Source organism: Rosa rugosa, chromosome 7 (genome assembly GCF_958449725.1).
Source record: "Rosa rugosa chromosome 7, drRosRugo1.1, whole genome shotgun sequence".
Classification (NCBI taxonomy): domain Eukaryota; kingdom Viridiplantae; phylum Streptophyta; class Magnoliopsida; order Rosales; family Rosaceae; genus Rosa; species Rosa rugosa.
In genome coordinates, this window is record NC_084826.1 from 12,979,023 (window position 1) to 13,001,694 (window position 22,672).

Below are 22,672 nucleotides of genomic sequence, written 5' to 3' on the forward strand. Positions count from 1 at the left end.
CTGCTAGGGTTCTGTTTTGGGCCAGAGCAGTTATTTTGTCTTTAAATTTTAATTTAGTTTTGGGCCTTCATTCGTTTGTGAATGATGGGCCTATTTTTTTCTTGCATTGAGCGGGAGAGATCGCAAAGAAAAGAGAGACCTCGTCATCCCCATTGGGGTTTTTTAATCGTCTCCGGGGCTCTGCTTTTCTTTGTTTTGGGCTTAATCCTAAAAGGTGGGTGTGCTAGGAGATTACTAGTTTGTTTGCTCTTTTGGTTAGGGGTGGCTTTGTAGTAGTTTCTACGGAACGGTTCTTTCTATCGACCCCATAGGGGTGGATCGTTTTTGTACTGCTTGCTGAATTACATAATGGGATGACCTCTTTTACTCAAAAAAAAAAACATCTCCATAATGATAAGAAATATTATGACAAAAAGATATAAAAGATACTTTAAATTAAAAATAATAAAAACAATACGAGATGCACGAGGGCATCAGAAAATAAACTGAGCAATGACACGGAAGGATGCTATGACGCATTTAAAGAAGCACGGGATACAAGCCCGGCTATGTTGAAAGTTATTGATGTCATGACCGATCAAAATAGAGCAATTTTCCAACAATTTAACCGGTGATATAACTGTCCAAACATATTTTACATAAAATATACGTTGAATAGAGAGTAATCTTCCACTAATGTTACCAATAGTTTGATCAGTGTGCTAAAACTCTCCCTGACCAGCCACCTAGGCCCTGCGTAACTACTAGGGGATGACCAACCACCTCGATTAGTTTGGGCAGCGTCTAGGTTGGTCAGAATTAAATTTTTTTTGAGTCAAAGAAGAAGAAAGAACAAATTTGAGACTAATTACAAATTCACGTCTTACCCATTAAGGTTCCATAAACAAAAAGAAAGAGGAAACCATAAAATAGTTATGGCTTATCTCAATACTTTCTTCATTGAATTAATGAATTGTCTCCACATCGAAAAATTGAATTTGAAGTCTTTCGAGGGTAAATGACCAGAAGTTTTACTATGCACCTGATATATTAATGTTACATGTTATCATCTTAGTCATTAATGTCATCCCAAGACTATAATTTTATAACCTGATCTGTTAGTTAAGGTCTAATTATTCTTAAGTGAAAAAAAAAAATTATAACCTAACTATAATTCATGCTCCAACTTTGTGGAAACTAGATCTCAAAACTTTCTTGGAAAAAAAAAATGCTTCTCTTACACTATGGTTTCTACCCAAAATTATGGACAATAGCACACGAGTTTAGGCCAAAATCGCATGTTCTTCTTTTCTCACCAAATTTTTTTCACCCTCAATAATGATTTTCAAACAAGTCTCTAACTGAAAGAACTCAAAAATTATCGTGAAATTTTTCTTTACAATTTTGCTAAGTTAGAAAACAATGAAATTCTTTTATCTTTTCAAATGAGGTTTTGGTGTTCCATCAATTGGAACACATTCTAAAACTCTAAAAATTGTGAGTTTATGGTACGTTACAATTTTAAGAAGAAATTAGTGTTAACAAGGTTTAACATATTTCAGCATGTCGTTGCATTCTATAGGTGCCCCCGTGACACCTCCTAAAGTGTCAAACCAAGCAAAACCTCATTTCTATTTGTAAATACCTACTAGCATGACTAGTTTGCTATCTCACCAAGCATAATTAACACCCTCTTTGGGACACCCGCAAGCCATGGTGAGGCCCAACCGCTACTTGCATCTTGTAGCCCTATGTTCAAGCTACGCTACGGTATCCGGAAGTCGCAAATCCGTCGCCGGGAAGCCACATTTCCGGCCTTGCCAAGTTGCCTCGACAATATGCTTTTCTAGACTAGAATAGTGGGTTCTTGTCCCACATCTAAGAAAATGTAAAGGAGATGACTTCCTTCACCTATAAAAGGAACTCTCCTCCCACAACTCAAGACATCCCATTACATCTTTTGTAATCCCTTTGGGCCGCAAGGCCCGAACACACTAGTTAAACATTCAAGTGGACGTAGTTTCCCGCTAAGGCGGGGAAATGAACCACTATACTTCTTGTGTCGTTCTCTCTCTCTCTCTTTACTTATCGTTAATTAGATCCCCAACGGATCCAAGCATTAACACTATTCAAATGGTTATGTTTCTTAATCTCACAATTGGTAAAATCATGATTTTTAGGATGTGTTCCAATTGACAGAATTTCAAAATCTTTGATGAATTTTTTTGTTTTACGATTGTCAAAGATGAAAAGCAAGAAAATTTATATAATAAATGTGTTCATATGAAAAATTTAGACTTATTCTAAACGCATGCTTTACTGATACTAAATTATGACACATGTGAATTTCAAATGATACATGAAATTTAGCCAGTGACCCCCTAACACGTATAACATTATCAAACCATGTCAATCCCTAGTTTTATTCAGGTTCTTCCATGCCAAGAACACACTATTGCTAAATCATGATTTTCAATTATAACTTTTCACTGTAGCATGGGCAGTTGTTAGATCGTGACGTGGTGGCACAATCTAATGGAGTTATAAGTTAACACTCGATCTTATCACTAAATGGCTTGCAATAATAAAAGAAAATGACATTGTATGTTTACAAATTGATGCGAAGCTCCAAATAATTCATTCTTTTTTTCTTTTCTTTTTTCTAAAGACATAAGGGTCATAATTCATTCTTATATCAATAAGTCTTTTTTTTTTTTTATCAGACCAAAAAAAAAAAAGTCTTTTTATTTTAGTGGAAAATAGAATACTGACAAGTAAAACAGTGTTAAGAACTCAATGACGGCCTAATGGCATCCCTTCAAGGATCTAAGCATATGCATATCAAAAAGGAAACAGAGATTCATTTCATTTCCAACAACTTTCTACCAATTAAGACAAAACCTTATACAATTTTACTCAAAACTTAAAACCCAAAAAGTATTCAGACAGAAGTAAATTAAAACAAAAATTCAATTGGCGGGCTTCTGGCCGGTCATGGTCTTCTGCCTCGAGCTCCAACTCTTCAGTAATCGTCTCCAAGTCAGGAGAAGTTGAAGTCTTATGGGGACGTATTAGAATGGCAGGGGCAACTTCAATCCAAGAACCCAAGAATCTCATCTTCTCTGCCATTTAAATCGAACAAAAGCCTTGTTCTCTGCTCTCAGCGGCTTCAAAGATTATGAAAGATGGATTTGAGTGACTCTGGACGTATTTTTCGCTCTCAGCTATCAGCTAATGAAGGCAGCAACGATGAGGAAAGAGGCACTAGCTTCTTGCTTTAAAAAAGAAGGGATGGATGAAATTATGAAAAGGTCGCTTGGTCGCAGATTGATTTGGAGATTTCTTGTTGGCGAAGATGTTTATTTATAAAGGTTTAGTGATTGTAGCGACCCGTGATTGTATTGTTGGTGAGAAGCGTGGAGGAAACCACGCCACAAGGTCGAAAAAGTAGCCATCACGGCATCACCTACAGTTACAAAGCTTGTGAGGAACATGGGAAATGTGAAAAGCAATTCTACACATTTTGGCTTTGGCTATGATTGGATGTATTTACCAAGAGCACTAGTCTTTGATTCATTTTTAATTTTGATGTCCAATCGATGTTGATCCACCATATTGCTTCCAAACTATACCAAGAAAAAAAATTAATTCAAAATCCACATGTGGATGATCCAATTATATAAATAATGATAGGAAATGTAAATTCAAATGTATAAATTTGAATACTCGAGTACATGCAAAAGGGTGATAACAATATCTGATGTTAGGAGAAATGTATTTACAAACAACAAAGTTTGAGACTAATTGATTACGTAGAATTGTCTAGCTGGGATCGGTGTGACGCTCATGTGGCTGCAATTCCCTGAGGCTGCTGGGGGTTCGCGACTATGGTACGACGGAGCAGTCGTCGATATAAGACCGGGTTTTATTGAAGAAGATAGTGATGCAGTCGATGCCACTGGTTATGGCGGCGATGTGGATCTTGGGTTTTGATCTGTTTGGACCAGAAATCAATATGAAGGATGGAGGCGTGCCACTACGTGCTGGCGGGGTGGAGCTGCTGATATCGGCGAAGCGGGCTGCTGGATGGCTGGTTGATCGGCCGCCTGCGACTCCAATGGCAGGGATAGCATGCTGGCGGTTTCTTGGGCTCCTTGGGCAGTGGGCTGCGACTGCGGCACTGAAATCAAGTTCTGGGCCGGGATCTCTTGGGTCCAGAATGAGCAGTGGGTTTTTATACCCTTTTTTAATTAGTTTTGTTTTAACTAGCCTATTACTATGCGAGATTAGTTCATAGTTATAGGCTCACTTTAAATAAGTGAGCAATAAGTTCAAATATAGTTGGTCTATCCTATGTACCACTGTGGCTCCTCCACGAATTCTTGTTTGGCCATTGTTATGTGTCAGCAGATGAGTATGTAATGACCTTCTTGGCATGAGTTTTATATCAATGAAATTTCATTAGTTCAAAAAAAAGTTACTTAAAAAGAAAACATAGTTTGTGGATTGTAAAATAGAGAGTGTGAATTTCACTACTTTTTTTATATTGTTCAAATATCGTTAAGGTCAAACTAAAAAAAAAATTCGACAGTTTCGAAGAAAATTAAACTCTTAATCCTATAAACCAGTGCAAATCATTCTTTACAATATCGAGGCTTTTCAGATGAACTCATCCAAATTAAACATTTAAAAAAAAAATAGCTGGTGCGGCTGCCCTCAAATCTTGATTAATGAAACTGTAGAATACATAGGGAGACATAAGCCTGAATCTGAGATTACAATAAGCATCCAGATAACATCCCGCAACAATAACAAGAGTCTCTATTAAAACTATGTATTCTAATATACACCGATTAACAAAAAGTGCACTTCAAATCAAGCATCTTTGAAGCACGTGAAACAAGTCTTATTTATCAAAAAACCATAAACAAAGAATGAAGAGAAAGCCATCACATTCCTCAACACTTGGATAATAGTCTCCAAAACAGGAGAATTTGAAGTCTTTCGTGAGTAAATGATGGGATGTAAAAACAATCAAGTTTACTTAATATGTGTGGTTTTCAAATGAACGTGCATTAGGCCTAAGTCGACCTAATAATTTCATTAGGCCTAGAAACGTGCAATTTTTTTTTTTTTTGTGTCAGCTTAGAAACGTGCATTTGACTCATGAATGTTATTAGTTGATTTGTAATGTTAGGAATTTAGGATTGATGTATTTTACCTATCCTACATAAATCCTAGTTCCAGTTCTATAATTTGTTCAAGTGGACCTATCCTACATTTTAGCACAGTTGCTCTTTGAATTAACTTAAGGGTCAGAGGAAATTAAACTTACATTAATGACTAATAGTTTGGTGTTTATTCTTAAACTTAACAACGAAAGCTCTGTTGATGAAGAAGAGATTCACATCTCTTTTTAAGTTCGAAAGGGTAACTAATTTTTTTTTTTTTTCCTCATTCAGTTTGAAGTCCTTGAATATTGAAATAGACAATTACATTAATTTATTTGAGTTATAGTTGCACACAACCTTAAATTTAAACAAAACTCAAGAAAAGGAAAAACAATTAGGAGATTAAGGAAGTCAGGTTTAGGACATCTCCCTCCGGCTCCCACTCTTCAGTTATGGTCTTCAATTCAGGAGAAGTTGAAGTCTTGCCGGGACAAATCAGAAGGGCGGGTGCAACTTCAATCCAAGAATCTCATCTCCTCTGCCATTGCAATCAATCAAAAGGCCTTCCTCACTGCCCTCAGCGGAATCAAGGATTATTAAAAATAAAGTTGAGTGATTCTCTATTCAGAAGGATTGATGAAGTTGATAGTTGGTGAAGATGGTTTTTTTTATAAAGTTTAGTAAAGATGTAATTCGTGGGGAAAATGTCAAGGAAACTACACCAGAAGGTTGAAAAAAAGTTACTGTCACTACTCGGTACTCACTAAAGCTACAAAGCATGTGAGGAATATGAGACATGAAAAGCAATTGTAACACATTTGACCAATGACTGCACTTTTTTACCAAACGCACTAGTGTTTGAACTTTGAACCATCTTTAATCTTCATATCCAATCTATAAGATGCATTAAATTGCTCCATAAGTCATTCAGCAAAGCTTGCTCCTAAATCAATATTAAAATCTCCACCCGAAAAGGAAATAAACTCTGCAACCTCCACACCCAACCCTTCTACAGTATTTCAAAAGGATGTTTAAAGATATAAGATGAAAACTTAAACGTTATCGAGGACAAATCGAGATACGAAATTTGCTCAGACGGTTTACATATGTAGAAACTATTATTCTAACTAAACACAAATACGCACTTTCAAATGGTGTAAGATGAAAAATTCATCTGGTGCTCATTTATTGAAAAACTATTTACAGACATCCACATAGAAACTAATTACAAATTTACAATGACGTGCGCATCAGACAACGTCAGAAGAACTTCCAAAATTCATTTGTTAAAAGCGCCCAATCGAAGCCTGCATCCATTCTGTGAACCACTGCAGTTCCTTTCCAACGAAACGGAGGCTTTCGAGATGAATCCATCCAAACTGAGTCTTTAAGAATGTGCACCGGATCCATTTTCAAAGAATGGCAAGAAAGCCATTCAAAATTTATGGCTCATCATCACCTTCCTCAACACTTTCCTCTGGAATCGTCTCTAAACCAGGAGAATTCGAAGTCTTTCGTGGGTAAATGAAAGGGGCAGGAACTACCTCCATCCACGCATCCAGATTCCTAATCTCCTTTGCCATTGAAGCAGGTCAAACACGAGTTACGAATTCTGATCACAAAGGATATTCAAAAAGGTCTCTCTTCCCCCTTTAAAACAAGAAAGAAGAGAGATCAACAGGGTTCTTTTAACAAGAAAGAAGAGAGATCAACAGGGTCGCTTTTGTGTCTATTGTAAGAGAGCAGAAGATATTACAACATCGGTAGGAATGTGGAGGCCCTTTATAGTAGAAAAGGGTAGGTCGGAATGGGAAAATACCTAAAAGATGAAAATCTGTAGTAATTAGCAAATCTTTGGGAGACCAGTGGCAATCCGCAATCCTAGTACCTAAACATAGCATTCCCAATTTCTTGGCAAGAGATATAGGCCAAGGAATACAAGGAGAAACGTGCAGGGACAGCAATAGCAGCCTCTAAATTACCAGCCTTAATTTGCCAAATTGTTCTCTACCTCTCACTTCTGTGCCAAGAAGTAAAGAAAGCATCTGGCAAATGCATTACCTATGAAACATCGCCTCACAGCCCCCCTCTACTAGTTAATGATCACATGAGGATGGTTGTATGTACATGCATGAATTTCCATTAATAGGTATGCCTAGAGAATTATCTGGCAATTGGGCAACACTGCAAAAGCATAATCAATCAATAGCACCAAAGTGTCACAACTATCCAAACCCTTACAAAGACCTACATCTAATCAAAATCCACCAGTCATGTACTCATGTAATCAAAACCTTTCCTAAAGAACTACATAAAGTCTCAACTCAAATGTAAACATTAACAGAAGACAGAAAAAAAAAAGATAACGATACACTTGTTTCTGCCATTTTGTATATTACAAGTTCACAACTAACGACACAAGTATCAAAACTGGACTCTGCTTTACTCCAAAATAAGTCGCATTATAGGCAGAAAGTCACAATTGATGCCCTATGTACCACACAACAAAGGAAACAAAAAAAAATAATAAAGCACAATATATCAATGAGCATATAAACCCCTATTCCAACTGACTCAATCAAAAAGGTTCAAGTTTTATAGGATCCCAACTTGTTGATTCACATCTTTATTAGCTCCAAGCCTGAGACTCAAAAACTTGTCTTTGTTGCTACAAAACTCATGTTTATAAGATCCACACAATAAGACTCAAACTCAGTTCTCTGTTCCATAGGAAACTCGACATAAGAACCCTAGGTTACACAGATAACAAACTAACAAATTGATTCAAGGAAGCACATAACATCATCTAAACACTTTACCAAATTGTAATTGCATACCTAATGCATTTCACCACAATTCAGAAACTGAAGTCATCATTCCACACTATTAGAATGTTCTCAATGGTGTACATTGAGACCAGAAAGACTAAAACTTAATCAACTATATAAACAGAGCGAATCTCTCTTGACCTGTGAGTGAAGTCAATAGACAACGCCGTTCAGAAATTAAACAAAGTTGTATGTTCTCAATGGTGTACATTGAGACCAGAGAATCTACAACTTGATCAACTAAATAAACACAGCGAATCACTCTCCACCTGTGAGTGAAGTAAATAAACACATGTCCATCATCAACCACATATATGCCAACCCACCAAAACATCAAATAAACAATCATAACTCATGTGCATAAGCAAATGCATTCAGATTGAACATAAAATTTACGTCCCAACATAATTTTCTGAAAAAAAAAAAACATTCACTCTAAATCGCTACATTTCCCATTAGATTAAATGCCTCTATAGAATTCATAACTGGGGAGAAAACCATAAAACAAAACCCAACAAAAACAAATCTTTTATAAATACCAAAACTGGCCTCAATGCCAAACGCAAAAGAGCTCAGTCCAGTGGAACCTCCACGTCTCCATCGGTAATTTCTTGTTGCAAGTCCTTAGGGTCCTTCCCGTCCACAGTGCACCCAACAGAAACACAGGTCCCGAGGATCTCCTTCACAGTCCCTGACAAATCCTTAGCCATCGATCTGTTCTTCATAATCTTTGCGATCTCGATGACGTCATCGAGGCTGATGTTGCCGCTGTGCTTGATGTTCTTGACCTTCTTCCGGTCGCGCTCGGGCTCCTTCAGCGCCTTGATGACGAGAGCCGCGGCGGAGGGGACGACGGAGACCTTGGCCTGACGGTTCTGGACCGTGAGCTTGACGGTGACCCGGAGGCCCTTCCAGTCCTTGGCGGTTTCCTTGGCGATGTCTTCTCCTATCTTCTTGGGGGAGAGACCGAGAGGACCGATCTTGGGAGCGAGGGAACTGGCGGCGCCGACCTCGCCTCCGGTGACGCGGACGTAGACCTCGACGACCTGGGAGGGGTCGAACTTGGGAGGCATGGCTGGAGAGGCGGCGGGGCCGGGTTTTGGGGGAGATTAGGGTTTTGGAGGCGGAGGGATGGAGAGAGAGGCAGAGTGCGTTTACGACTTGGGTTTATTAAGGGGGGGTTTATATAGGGCTAGGGTTTTGTAGTTTAGGAAATTACTCATGTGTCCGGGACTTTGTGGGCTGTTTGTTATGGGCTCATGTCTTCTGAAGTTCTGATATTTTCTGCGTAAGAATTACCTTTAGCCCAAAATATAAATGTTTGACAACAGTCCCAACACATCCTCATTGGTCAACGAAAGCCTATTCTAGGTTGGGCTTATCAAGCACTCATTGTGCAGAAAGAATATTCAAACGGGCTGGCTCTGCCGAGAGTTTTGGAATCAGTGGTTACAAACACTAATAATTAGATGGTCCGGGATTATGGTACATGAGATGGTTCAGGCTACTGTCATTGGTTCATATGACTTGTACTTATTTCTGATTGGTCTCTTAATTTAATTTTTCTCTTTTTTTTTTCACCCCCTACAAGATTCTAATCAAATTCGAATGATATTATTAGTCCGGACCACCACATGACAATACCACGTGGCATTCTGGGATCAAAGAATAATTACTCAATAAATCCCAAACTAAGTGTTTTTTCACGGGCTAACTAATATATCACCAATTTCGAAAGCCACGATACTTCCTTGTAGCCAACATCAAGTTCTACGACATATCTCAAAACAATCAAACTCCAAGTAAGGGCAGCTCATCGGCACATTGACAACAAGAAAGCACTAAAATTAAATAAAGGCGGTCTCATCTAAATAATATAAAGCAATAGGAAAAAAAAGACAACTTTGGGAACGCGCTTGCCTAGCCTTGGTTCGTGTTTTCAGTATGCACTCTCGTCTGGCAGCCATCCGCATCAATGTTGCCATCCAACCTCGTCAATGTGCTACAAGTGTGGCCGAACGAATTCTTGATGGACAATAGTAGGAGATCAAGATCGGGTCAAGTGACGACATTAAAGGGTTCCAATCGAGATTTCTCTTTCGGACGTCATCTTATATCAAGCAAGATTTGATCTAGACAATATGCAAGCCAATTGGAACGGAAATGTGGAGCGGAAGGTTAATGGTGGTATACATGGGGCTCTGAATTCTAACAACCAAAATTTTGTCAGGCAACGTTGGTTGGCAGTCCTACAACCGAGGGTTGGTAAAGGAAGGATGGTTGGTGGTGATTCAATGATAGAGATGACTTCGATGAGTTAGTACTAGTGCTAGTTAGTCCTACTTAGATAATTAATTAATTCTATAGTCAGTCGTGCTCAATAATTTTTAGATTTAAATCCAAAGGGCGAAAATAATGAGATTGGTATGAATTTATTTAATTGCTTCATTATTTTTGATATTTGAAGTTAAATTCAAAGATGGCTGGCTGCACACAACTGAATACAAATTAATTGACTACCAAAACATAACTACCAAAACATAACTCTAGTCTCTAGTAGTAGTAGTCTTGGTGTGAGTGTTGTCGTTGCAAGTCCTTAATTGGGCTCAATGGTAGTTGGGACCTTCCCAGAAAGTAAAGATTAAAATAAAATCTCCCCAAAAATGAAGTTATATGTACCAATTAATGGCACAACATCAAGATCAAGACGGCAAGGCCCCTAAACCCTAGCTGAGTAAAGTTGACATTGATTTGAACCAACCAAAGTACAAAAATTAACTCACCTAATATTTTTACCTAACTCCACCTCTAATTAATCAGTAATTTAAAATCGTCAATTTATTGGAAGTTAACCAAGACTTAAACTTACATATATATAGATCAAGTTAGTCCGAAACTGTAACGTCCCGAACCTAAATTTACCGGTTTACTAGTCATTTGGACAGTAAACGACAATTACTTTCACTTTTTACTTTGTTTCGATACTTTTAGTGGTCCGAAAAGTTGACTTTTTGAGAAAATTTTCTTCACGAAAGTTGTAGAGGACATTAAACTGAGTCCGTACATATGTGGTATGCTTAAATTGGAGTTCGTATGCGAAAGTAATAATCGAAATACTAAACTTATTGTTCATGGTAAGTTTTCTTAAAAGGTGGATTTACTATGGTAAGTTTCTATTTTTGGAAACTCTCTCTCTCTTTCTCTCTCTCCTCCCCCGCGCTTTCCCTCTCTCTCTTCGGGTTCTTTGGTTTTTTCGGCATAACGCTGGCGTCCGGCCACCTGAAGACGAGCCACCAGTCTTGATCGACGCGCTTCCTCCTCCTCTTGAAGCCTGTGGCTGTAGTTCACGCCAATTTGGCCGGAATTTTGCGAATTGAGCTTCCAAAGTTTACTATAGCAGTTTGGGGTCAACGCAGATTTCTCCCGATTCTGGCCACTTCCAGCGATGAAACCGGTCATTTTGGAAAGCCCATCCTCCACTGGTGAATTCCTCCAAGTTTCACAACTCAACTTGAGGTGTAGAAAGAGAATCGACGATTTGAAGGAGTTATTGTGCAAATCGGGAGATTTCAGATCAAGCTCCAATTCCGGTCAACCAAATGTAGTTTCAGACTTTGTTGTTGTTGATAAAGTTGTTTGAATTGTTGAGATGATGTTGCTGCTGAAATTTGGTGGTCAGATTTGGAGTTGGCCGGCAGCGAGTGGGGCCCATGCTCCGCCACTGTGGGTGGCGCGTGTAGGGCAGGATTTTGGCTTCTGTTTTTAGCTAGATAAATTACTTGTGAGTTGTAGAATCTGTAAATGTGATTTTGGTGGAAATTGGAGAATTTTGTTATCGATTGTGAATTTCCGAAGTTTAGAGTTTCGGATGTCGATTTATGGGAATCCGACCTTCAGATTTCCCTTGCTTTCGCTATGGAATACTTTAATCCACGGATTGATATTAGTGGGGAAGTTTTGGGTTGAATTCGAGAAGAAATGGAGATGTTGGTTTACGAGGGGTTTTCGGGTTTCGGTTTAGAATCGAATTTAAGTGTCGAATTGTTGTTTACGGAATATAATTTTTGTACAGGACGAGGTACCGACCCATCGCTCGACGAGGATCCTCATGCTTGGGTGCCACGTTAGTCGTATACTGTGAATGGACCTTTGATTTTAAGTGATGCATGCAAATATTTTCCGAGTTATTGATTTATTCATTTATTGTTTCATTTATCAGCCATATATTTTAATTTAGGATTATAATTTGATTTCGGAAATGAATTTGGTTTCGGATTATAAATTTTTTTATTGATTGGTTTTCCATCATGAATTTCGGATATGAGTTTGTTATGCTCGGATTTAGATTTACAATTTATGTTGATTTTCGACAAATTATTTTCCGAGGTGATTTCTGGAATTAAACATTATATTTTCATTCGTCGATTTTGAGATTTTTGAAAGGTTTTCGAAAATGAGATTTTCGAGGGAATTATACTCATCTATTAATTCTCGCTTATTTGTTGTTGAATTTGAGAATATTATTTTGGTGTGCGGGGTCACGTCATTGGTATATATTTTTTTTTCTCGTGATATTTTGGGAAAGTCTTACTGATTTTCGATTTTCATTGATTTTAACTCACCATACTTGGGTCGTTTTATTTTATTGCTAGCTAGCCTATTAGTACTCCTCCCTGCTTACTATGTGTTTGCGGCTGAGTTGAGTAGAACTTGGGAGGTTCTAGAGCTTGGGAGGTTCTAGAGCCTGGGAGGCTCCGACTCCGACATGAGCGTAGGAGGCTCCCTTACTTGTATGGTGATAACTTCTTCCCCATACCTTATTGTTACTTGACTAGCGAGGCTAGTCCGATCTTGTTTAACCAGCAGGGTTGGTCTTATTTTATTGAGCATCGGAGTTTCAGTCTTTTTACTTGGTTGTTTGTGACTAGCAGGGCTAGTCGGTTTTCTTGAGCTGAACATCATTCATATTAGTTTCCTTAATTGTTGCATGCATCGGGTTTTTAAAAGAATAAATGTGGGAAAGTACAAAATCCATTTTCTTTTCAATTACTTATTACTTTCCCCTGGGCCATTCGGTTTCAAATGCCCAGTCTGCAGAGTAGCTGATTCGGCATAGTAGGATTCGGGGCATAGCATCTGCTGCTGTTATTTTCTATATTGTAGGTTATTTATTGAACCTACTTGTATCATGAATTCTTTCCCTCTTTTAGATTGCTCTGATAACCTGTGGGACAATTGTTTAAAGCTTGGGAGTTTTATTTGTGTATTTGAGAACATGTTGAATTTTGGATTTCAGTTGAAAATTGGGGAAGCATGGTGGCTCCAGGAGAATAAGGATGGTTTATTAGAAGTGTAAATATTTTTCTACAGGTTTTGGGTAGTCCACTTTTAGGGGAGGTTCCGTCAAATTTTTGGTAGAATTTCTTAGGGTTGGCATTTTCAGCCGAGACAAACCAACCAACCGAATCCGAGCCGAACTAAAGAAGTTGGTAACCGACACTGCCGGTAACCGAACTCTTGGTATGGTACAACCGTACCGACTCCACATACACGGTACGGTAATGGTTTCAATTTTCATATATACACGGTATACCGTACCATACCGATCTCATGTATGATTAGTTAATTACTCATATTTTTTTAGGTTTTTATTCTTCTCTCTTCTTCTTTCTTGACTCTCTCTTCTTCTTCTCTCTTCTCTGAGCCTCTCAAACTCTTCAAAGAAACGCCATCTATCTCTCTCTCTCTCTCCGGCACAGGCCCTCGATTCTCAGCCTCTCTCCGGCCATGATAGCATTTCAGTAGCTCTAGTTAAACTGGACTTCCACTCTTCCAGCTCTCCAGCTCTCCCGTGACTCTGGGTTTCTCGGTTCAGTAGCAAAAGTGGTAAGTCGAATTTTTAGTTTTTAGTATTTCAATCGAATTTCTGACTCTCATGACTCACAATTTCACAATTTTTGGGTTTCACACTTTTTAGTCGCAAAGCAGAAATTTTGGGTTTGATTTACGGGTTCAAACTCGGTGATTCTTCAACCACGAAGCTTGGTGATTCTGCAAGCTCGATTTCTGGGTTTTGTATTCGGTGATTCTTCAAGCTCGATTTATGAGTTTTGGATTCGGTGATTCTTCAAATCTTCACTCGTCAAAAACTCGGTTGGAGGCCCAACCAACCGATACCAACCGAGCCTCTCGGTATACCAATATGTTGGTATGCCGACTTCTGTGGCCAGTAATGGGAGAAGATTTTGTGTACCAAACTAGTCTGGTACGGTAGCTGGTTTTGGGCCTGCAACTCCAATACCGAACCGAACCCAGTCCTAGAATTTCTTCTAAGGTGAGTCCCGCAGAACCACTTCGGATTTCAAGGTGAAATCCGGAGCGGGTCCTTGTCAGAAACTCTCATACAAGGATTAGGTTCTAACTTGTTTCGCTTTTGTTTTAGCTCTTCCAATCCTTAGCGGTCTCCATTGTAGTTACAGCTTAACATCATCTTGTATAGTCAACATCAAATGTACTAGTTAGGTAATTAATTAATAACTATACTAAAGGAAAATGAGGAGGATCATTGTTCAATGAATAGTGAGATTCACCCGATTTGCCCGCAAATTTTATTTGCTTTGACCCTTTTGTCCCTGATTGCAAATTTTTGAAATCCTTTTTTTATTATTTTTTTATTTTTATAAAAGTGAGATACCTGATTTGCCCCCAAATTTTCTTTGCTTTGACCCTTTTGTCCCTGATTGCAAATTTTTGAAATCCTTTTTTTAATTTTTATAAACCCTTAGCCTACCTACCCTTACATATGTTAGTCAAAATCGAGCTCATGACTTTTACAATGTTGAATTATAACTTACCAACAATTTACAGCTCACTGGCATTTTTTTTTTTTTTTTTGAAAACTGTAATAAAGCAAATAGACAAGCTTGGTCAAAACACCTGCCCCTGCTCAAAAATTTAATTTTATGAAATGTGTATATATGTCAGAATTCACTATTTGACTATGTATCGAAATAAAAGTGGAGATTGCTTATGGACAAACGAAATTCGATGATTTGAGTTTTCATGAATAAGGCTATTTTCACAATTCTACAAAAAGTAATATGTAAAACAATAACATATTTGGTTAATATTTACTAAATATAAAAAACTCATTCCCGCAGCATTGCGCGGATTTATTATCTAGTTTATATGAAACCGAAACCGAAACCGATTAAACGAAGACAATCGTTCTCACTCATTAAGTCAATATAGAGGCAAGAACTGTTGATTGATAACTTTTTCCTTCTCTTTAGCTCTCGATCTCGTGTTTAGATGAATGTCATCTAACCATTGGACAAGAAATAAATACCAGGGCGCCTACTATTTTGGAATGTCGAATTGCTTCGCAGGGTTGTTTATTATTCAAACACGATATCGATGTAATTAATTAATCAAGGAGAAAGTCGTTTGGATAAAGTAACTGTACGTATGAACCCTAGCTAACTAGCTTCCCAGACTAAAAGTCCCAGTCCATGCACGCTTCCTCAACCGCAAACCAAGAATTGCAACTTCACGTGCATTCGTATAGAATATGATCCATCATGCCTAACTTCCGTAAACAATGTGATATAAATGAGATGGGTGATAATATGATCGAGTAGAATATTATTGTTTTGAGCTTCATTATTTGGGGCAACGAATATATGTAGGGTTAAGTCGGTTAACTAGTCACTTTGCTGTTTAGGATTCTTAACAAATATAAAAAATTAGATGCTCAGCTTTTTGGAGGATTTAACTAGTGTCACAGTGGATTTGTATTATTGTCCATGGCAATTAGTGTGCTCATTGGGACATGTCTATATAGTTACAAGTCAATACATTCGTAGACAAAATCTCTTGCAAAGAGATGAACGCATCATGTGGTGGTTTAAAAAATATTGCCAAGGCTGCGATAATTGCAATGATCAATTTAATATTTTAGTCATCATTTCTTGGGATCCAAACATAGCTAGAGGAGAAGTTTTCAAATAGTTCTATGTTATTGTTAATATGATTTGCCATATGAAATATATCAACTTGGTCAAGTGGAGCGAAACCCTACGCGCGGAGAAAAAGAACAGAGCAGGGTTCGAGCGCTCTCTCCCGGCTGAACGTCGCCGGCCTTGCTGCCGCTGCGTTCTGGCCCGGGAGAGGATGGTGATTCGGGCTAGCAGCGTTGTTCTGTGGCAGCGGTTTGGTCCCGGGTTGGAGAATGGTGGCGGGATCTCGGAGCGGACTGATCGATCTCGATCTGTTCTTCTGGGATAGGGGATGAGGGCAGGCGTGGAGCAGCGCTGGGGTGGGGCTTGCCGGCGACGGGTGATGGCGTCATTGCGGCATATGGGATCTGGGCAGCGGCTGGGACTTCGGTCTCGTACGTCTGTTGGGTTCTGGGGGGGGGGTCTGCGTTGCGGCGCGGCGGTGTGGCGTGGTTTGCTTGCGGCGCGGCTGCGTGGTGACGGCATAGCACGCTGGCAACAAGCTTGGTGGGCTCTAGCGCTGGGTCCATGTGGGGAGTGGTGGTTGGGCCAAGCCTTTGCTTTGGGGCCTTGCTAGTGGTCTTTAATGTCTAATTATTTAGTTTCTCGTTGTTTTCTTTCCGTTGTTTTTGTGGTGAGGCGTTTTGATTTAGGTTTTTGGCTTAGTTTAATAAGTCCCTACTCTTTCGAGCTAGGGTTCTGGAGTCTTGGTATGGTAGGTGTGTCATGTTATTCCCGGGATTTCAATTTACTTTTTTGTGGTCAAAGTAATGGGGAGAAGCTCCTACACATGATCTAGCGGTTTTGGGTCACGGTGTTGAAGAGAGTAGCTTTCTTCTTGAGGTTGGCTCTAAGGATGTGCTTTGTCTCCTGGGTTAGTATGGATGAAGTGTCGTGGGTATGGCGTTATTTCCGGGGACTATATGTTTTACTCTCGATGTTATCTTGTTGTCAACGTGGCTGTCACTTGCTCTTGCACGTGGTCTGGTTGGTTTGGGATACGGTGTTGATGAAGGGGAAGTGGTTGTTTGTAATGTTGCCTGCAGGGATTACTCGTGACTCTCGGACGTGGTCTTATGTTGTAGCCCGAGTTGAGGGGCGATTAGGTTGGTTAGGGGTTGGGTTTGTTTGGCTCATGGATGTCATTGTGGATGACGGACCCGTAACTGAGGGTGTTCTTAGGGAGGAGAGTGGGGAATTTATGTCCACCACCGGGTGTTCCCATTTGTAATCGTATTTTATGGAATAAAATGTTTCTTTCATTCTCAAAAAAAAAAATGAAATATATCAACTAACCAATTTAAAGGTACTTGATCTTGGACCGGGATAATCATGATTATTATGTCCAAGACAACATTTGGATAAGATTTATCATGCACTTGCAGTATTTGTAAATTGATGAACTACTTGCTCATTCTCAATTTCAAATAAAAGTATACATTTTTTTTTTAACATTAGTGTTACGTATTTATGATTTATTCGCTAACCACATTCTCCAGCTAACCATATTCATGTCTAGTAAGCCATGTAAAATAGGCATGATCCCTGAGGTAAACAAAATAATTTTTTTGCAATTTAAATATTTTTCTATGAAAAAAGAATAATAATAATAAAAAGGTTGTTTATCAATTATTAGAAATTCACAGTTGTCATCCTTCACTCCATCACATTTGTCGTCTTGCACCGATCGTACAGTCTGCTAAGCCTACAGCTGATAATTGTCCTTCTCCTATGGCGACAAAACGAAACCTCTTTCACCAATAAGGGCAAGTTTTGGTTCATGACGTGTCGCGATATGGACACCCCGACTTTTTTGGCGACGGGTGATATGGGCTGCGGGGCCCGCCCAAGACTCGGCTCAGCATGGTTCATTACTAACTACGGTAAAAGCCGAGCCTGTCATCATGGGCTCGAGCCCAATCAATGAGTTTTGAGTAGTTGAAATGTTTTGAATGAAAGAGGAGGATGGTTGGTCTACGTGTCTTTTTATCTTTCTTTTGGATAAATTCGTCCATATCTGCCTATCTTCTTTATTCTTTAATCTTTATTACACGTACGGATAGTTTATTGTTTTTTTTGTGACGTGTCATCTAACTTTTTTTTATTTTATAAAAGAGGGAGTCTTGCGTACATCAGCCATACCACGTGGCGGTACGGCTGACCAATCAGTGTCCAGCAGGGAAGTATTTTGGGTATTTTACTTTTAAAAAGCAAGGATAGTTTCAGAATAAAGAGAAAAATTTCAGAGTTTTAATTGGTCAGACGCACCACGTGTCTGGTAAGTGTGACGTACGCAAGAATTTCCCTTTATGAAATGTGCGACACGGAATTGTTTTTCTACTTGCCATTTAACATGTATTTGTCCTATGTGTGATTCTGGTGTCATTAAGGAGGTTTAAAAATTACTAAATAATGTTGATCATTCGGACCCATGGTCATGAGTGTTAGTCTTCTCTTCATAATGAAGATGTTTCGTAACATGACACTTTAGCTTAATAATAAAATTCAAATACCACAAATATCCTACATTCTGCACTTGAAAATAATTACCTTTATTGGTCTGTTGTGGCAACACGTGTATTAAAGACTTGCCGAAAACCTTTGTTATTGGGCATTTTGTGTTAATTTTGACTAACTAATACAAACACCCTAACACTTGCATCGCATGGCTAATGGATCAAACGATAAGAAATTATCTTACCATGTACAAAATAAACATTACCTAATGAGTTGGTCTAGTAGAAGCATGCTAGGCTGCAAGTGGGGCAGACGTTGCAGAGCTTTTCCTGGTAATAAGAGGTCCCTGATTCGAACCCCAGCTTGTACAAAACATCCTTTAGGGAGGGGCCACACCCAAGTTGCTCCCGGCTCCGGAGTAGTAGCTCACTCAACCATTTTTTTATCCATCCAAAATTTTAAAGAGAGAGATTGAATATATTTCTTCGCATTCAATACTCTTAATTGTTTTTTTTTTCTATTAATAAAGCGTGTCTAACAGAGTCTCAAATGTATTAGTCACATTATCAAAGATTATTGGGTTAATGAGACTTAATTCTTGACCAAATCCATCCCAATGAGAACGAGAAAGGGGAATGAATCCGTTATTTTTTTAATGACCACAATTAGATTGACTGAATTTTTCTTCGTAATAACATTTAATGTTTAATTTTTATGATTGGCAAGAACAAAAAAATTCACTAGTGGATAAGATAAACAGATCATATGTTTTATATATTTACATTAATGATTAAATTTACTAATCATCGACTAACAGTCTAACTAATGTCAAAAAAGATCTTCAGCTGATAAGTTTATCCATTTTAGATGAAGTCACAAATCCATCTATTGCTTCACTAAGAAGTACGAGCATTGTTATAATTTTCAACCGAATATAGTGCATTAGCTCTTTTTTGAAACAACGGTAGAGTTTGGATAAGATCGAGTTATAAGCAAATCCTCTACTTTAAGATGTAATATTAATGTTGCATTGCCTTTTTTGTCACCAAATTTATCAAAGACTGTCGTTGACGCTTGCGTGACTCAACGTAAATTCCGCATGCATCAACGATTGTCAATTACTCGCCCAAACAATAAAAACCCATAACGTAAACAGTCTTATTGATCAAGAACGTGTGACAAGTGTGTAAGTGTGTTCTTCCCCTTTTTTAAAATTTTCTTATCCAAAACTCAATCGTGATTAAGAAGTTAATTCCAATCTCCTACCCTTTCTGTACATTAACTTAATTATAATTTATAAGCATTGACGCCATCATTGAGTATCCCATACTAAACCAGATGAGGACACCCTCACCGCATCACCACCACCCTGCTTGTCTTTTACTACCTTAAATGATCGTACGAAGATGGGAAGAAGGAGCTTATCCATTTCCTCTATTACCTCTATTATAAAACGCAGAGCAATCAACGTTTCGGGTCATCAAAATTTTTCACAAAAAGTCCAACTCTGCAAAACAGTTCAAGCCAAACTAACCCATTTCCTCTCTTCAATCCATCAATGGCGTCAAGGATGACCAGCTTCCAGTCCAAACCCAACTACCTGTTCCCGACTCACAACCCGATTCGCAACTCCGACGGAGTCTTCGAGTTCGACGAGGCCGAGTTGTGGGTCAATCCATCCAACGGTTCAAACCAGCCGGCCGAGTCCAAGAAGATGATGTCCACCATACCCAGAGAGCCTAGGAGGAAGACGATGGCCGATCAGAAAGGCACTGACACCGTGACTTCAGCGTCTTTGCCGGTCAACATTCCGGACTGGTCAAAGATTCTGAAAGAACAGAGGAAGCAGAGAGACGTGAGCGATGAAGATGTGGATAATGACTACGAGAATGGTGACGAAGTCGAGAGGGTTCCGCCTCATGAGTACTTGGCCAGGAACAGAGGGGCTTCGTTTTCTGTGCACGAAGGGATTGGGAGGACTTTGAAGGGGAGAGACTTGAGGCGCGTGAGGAATGCGATTTGGAAGCAGGTCGGGTTTGAAGACTGATCGAAACAGAGGAAGGTAACAAAAAAAACAGAGAGCTGGGTTATTGGATATTTTTTGTAGGGAATTAAAACTAGGTCAATGACTATGATCTTGGTGGGTGGTGTTGTAACTTTTAATTTAACCCTTGCGGTTTGGTAATTATTTGTTTCTTCGTTTGGTTAAGTTTGATTTTCAAGTCTTCTGGGTTTTGTGTTGGGTGCCTGTGTTTTATAAGAGGACCTGATCGATCATGAATCATGATGCATGTAAAACTCTGACAGCTTTGAGTTTGTACTTTGTAGTAACCAAGCCAACAATGTTAATGATCATTTTGGTATGTGAAGATATATGATGACATTTTCTGTTGTTTCTTTCCTTATTTCGTCTTCTACCCCGGGTTGTCATTTTGATGAGGATGATGATAGACAACACATATCAATGATATCATCATTCCGGAAAAAAAAAAAATGTAAAATGTTTATATCATAATTTGCAATGTTTTTGAGGTGGATGCTCCGGTTTCTATCGATGGGGCATGTATTCGACGACTATCATATGCAATATTTCTCTTATAAATTTGAGGGTGAAACCGTGAAAGAGCGATTTTGTATAAGATTATGTACGGGAGTTTCGTTGAAAACTTGGCCACACAGCTCTACATCATCTAATGTTATTAATATAAATGGTTTATGTGTTTGATGTAAGTGTCTCCCACACGTAAGTTTAAAACATAGCATTTTATCTGACTGAAATTTTAAATCTGATAATACATAATGCACTAGATATTATTAACTATTCTCGACTGATTTTGAATTAAAATTTGTAAAAATCAGTTAATGACTTTAAGCATGATACCTAGAGGATGATGGAGCTTGGTTAATGGTGGGTAGGGTTGGTAGGTAGAAAAGCTACATAGCAACAAGAAGAAACCTTGAAGTAGAATTTAAGATCCTCGGGATGACAAATGCCCCTAATTGGTATTCAATGGGAAAATAACCATTTGTTTTCTTGACCAAAAAAAAAAACCACTTGTTTTCATAATGGGTAGTTTTGTGTTATTTACTTGTTGTATGCTAAAAACGGTCATAAAAAGTGTGAATTTTCTAGGCAAAGACTCGCAGTTTTGGGTTGCCATGAGTCCATGACTCATCACAGTGTCAACATACATATCCAGAATGACTCCATAAAAATCACATAGAAGACTAGGTAAAAATTGTATTCAAACATAACCTATGACATGCTTGTACTCATTGGATCGTGTATATTTTTATTATATAGTCATTGGAACTTGGAAAATGTAGCTTGATGAAAATCAATGTACAAGAGAAGGAGCTTTCATGTACTTCTAATTCAACATTAAAAAAAAAAAGGTAATTATCATAAATTGTACATGAATTTATCCTTTATTTTATTGATGGTACCTGAACTTCAATTTTGATCACAACCGGTACACTTTTCAATTCCATTCCAAATGGTACCTATCACTAACTCCCGCTAATGTTTCGTTAAAAACTGACATGTGCCAAACATGTGACTCATTTTTCAAGGATAAATTTGTAAAATTACCTTTTTTTTTGTTATATCACTTATTTTCAGTTATATTGTGGCTATAAAAAATGAACCTATCAAAAGGAAAAACTTTCAACTTCAATTAAAAATATGAATGACAGGAAAAAAAAGAATTACGAAAGTTTTGATAAAATTTTGGTTTTAAATGTTTTATAGTTTTATTTGAAATGTTTTGTCTGTATCTATAAAACAAATTAATTTTTGTTGAGGTCTTGTTTTTAAATTTTATTTTCATAAGAGGGTAGAGATACAATTTTAATTCTATTTTTAATTGAACTTCTATTTTTATTAACATATTAATTGATCAAAATATCTAGTAAACAAAATTATTTAAATGGGTATTTTCGTCAAACTACTCTTAAATACAGGTCATGTGTTTTGCACATGTTAGTTTTTAACGGAAGTTAGTGATAGGTACTATTTGAAATGAAATCGAAAAGTTTAGGTACTTGTTGTGATCAAAATTGAAGTTCAGGTACCATCGATAAGATAGATGATAAATTCAGGTATCATTTGTGATAATAATCCTAAACAAAATTTAAAAAATTGTTTGTCATTGAAGTTTTAAAAGAAAAAAAAGGAAGTGTTTATTTGATGGACATCAATGACTAAAATTATTGGATATGAACACCGGTTTAGCTTTTT

The 22,672-nt window shown here is 38.1% G+C and overlaps 2 protein-coding genes across 2 annotated transcripts; one reads left to right on the forward strand and one right to left on the reverse strand.

Annotated features, from left to right (window-relative positions):
- Positions 1-6,302: 6,302 nt before the first annotated feature.
- On the reverse strand, positions 6,303-9,143 carry LOC133722312 (large ribosomal subunit protein uL11). The gene has a single exon (XM_062149193.1). The coding sequence runs from the start codon at positions 9,049-9,051 to the stop codon at positions 8,551-8,553; it is 501 nt and encodes a 166-aa protein (XP_062005177.1). The 5' UTR covers positions 9,052-9,143; the 3' UTR covers positions 6,303-8,550.
- A 10,729-nt stretch (positions 9,144-19,872) lies between these two features.
- Positions 19,873-20,833, forward strand: LOC133721454 (protein S40-4-like). The gene has a single exon (XM_062148076.1). It carries the CDS (start codon positions 19,991-19,993, stop codon positions 20,477-20,479), a length of 489 nt encoding a protein of 162 aa, XP_062004060.1. The 5' UTR covers positions 19,873-19,990; the 3' UTR covers positions 20,480-20,833.
- Positions 20,834-22,672: the final 1,839 nt, after the last annotated feature.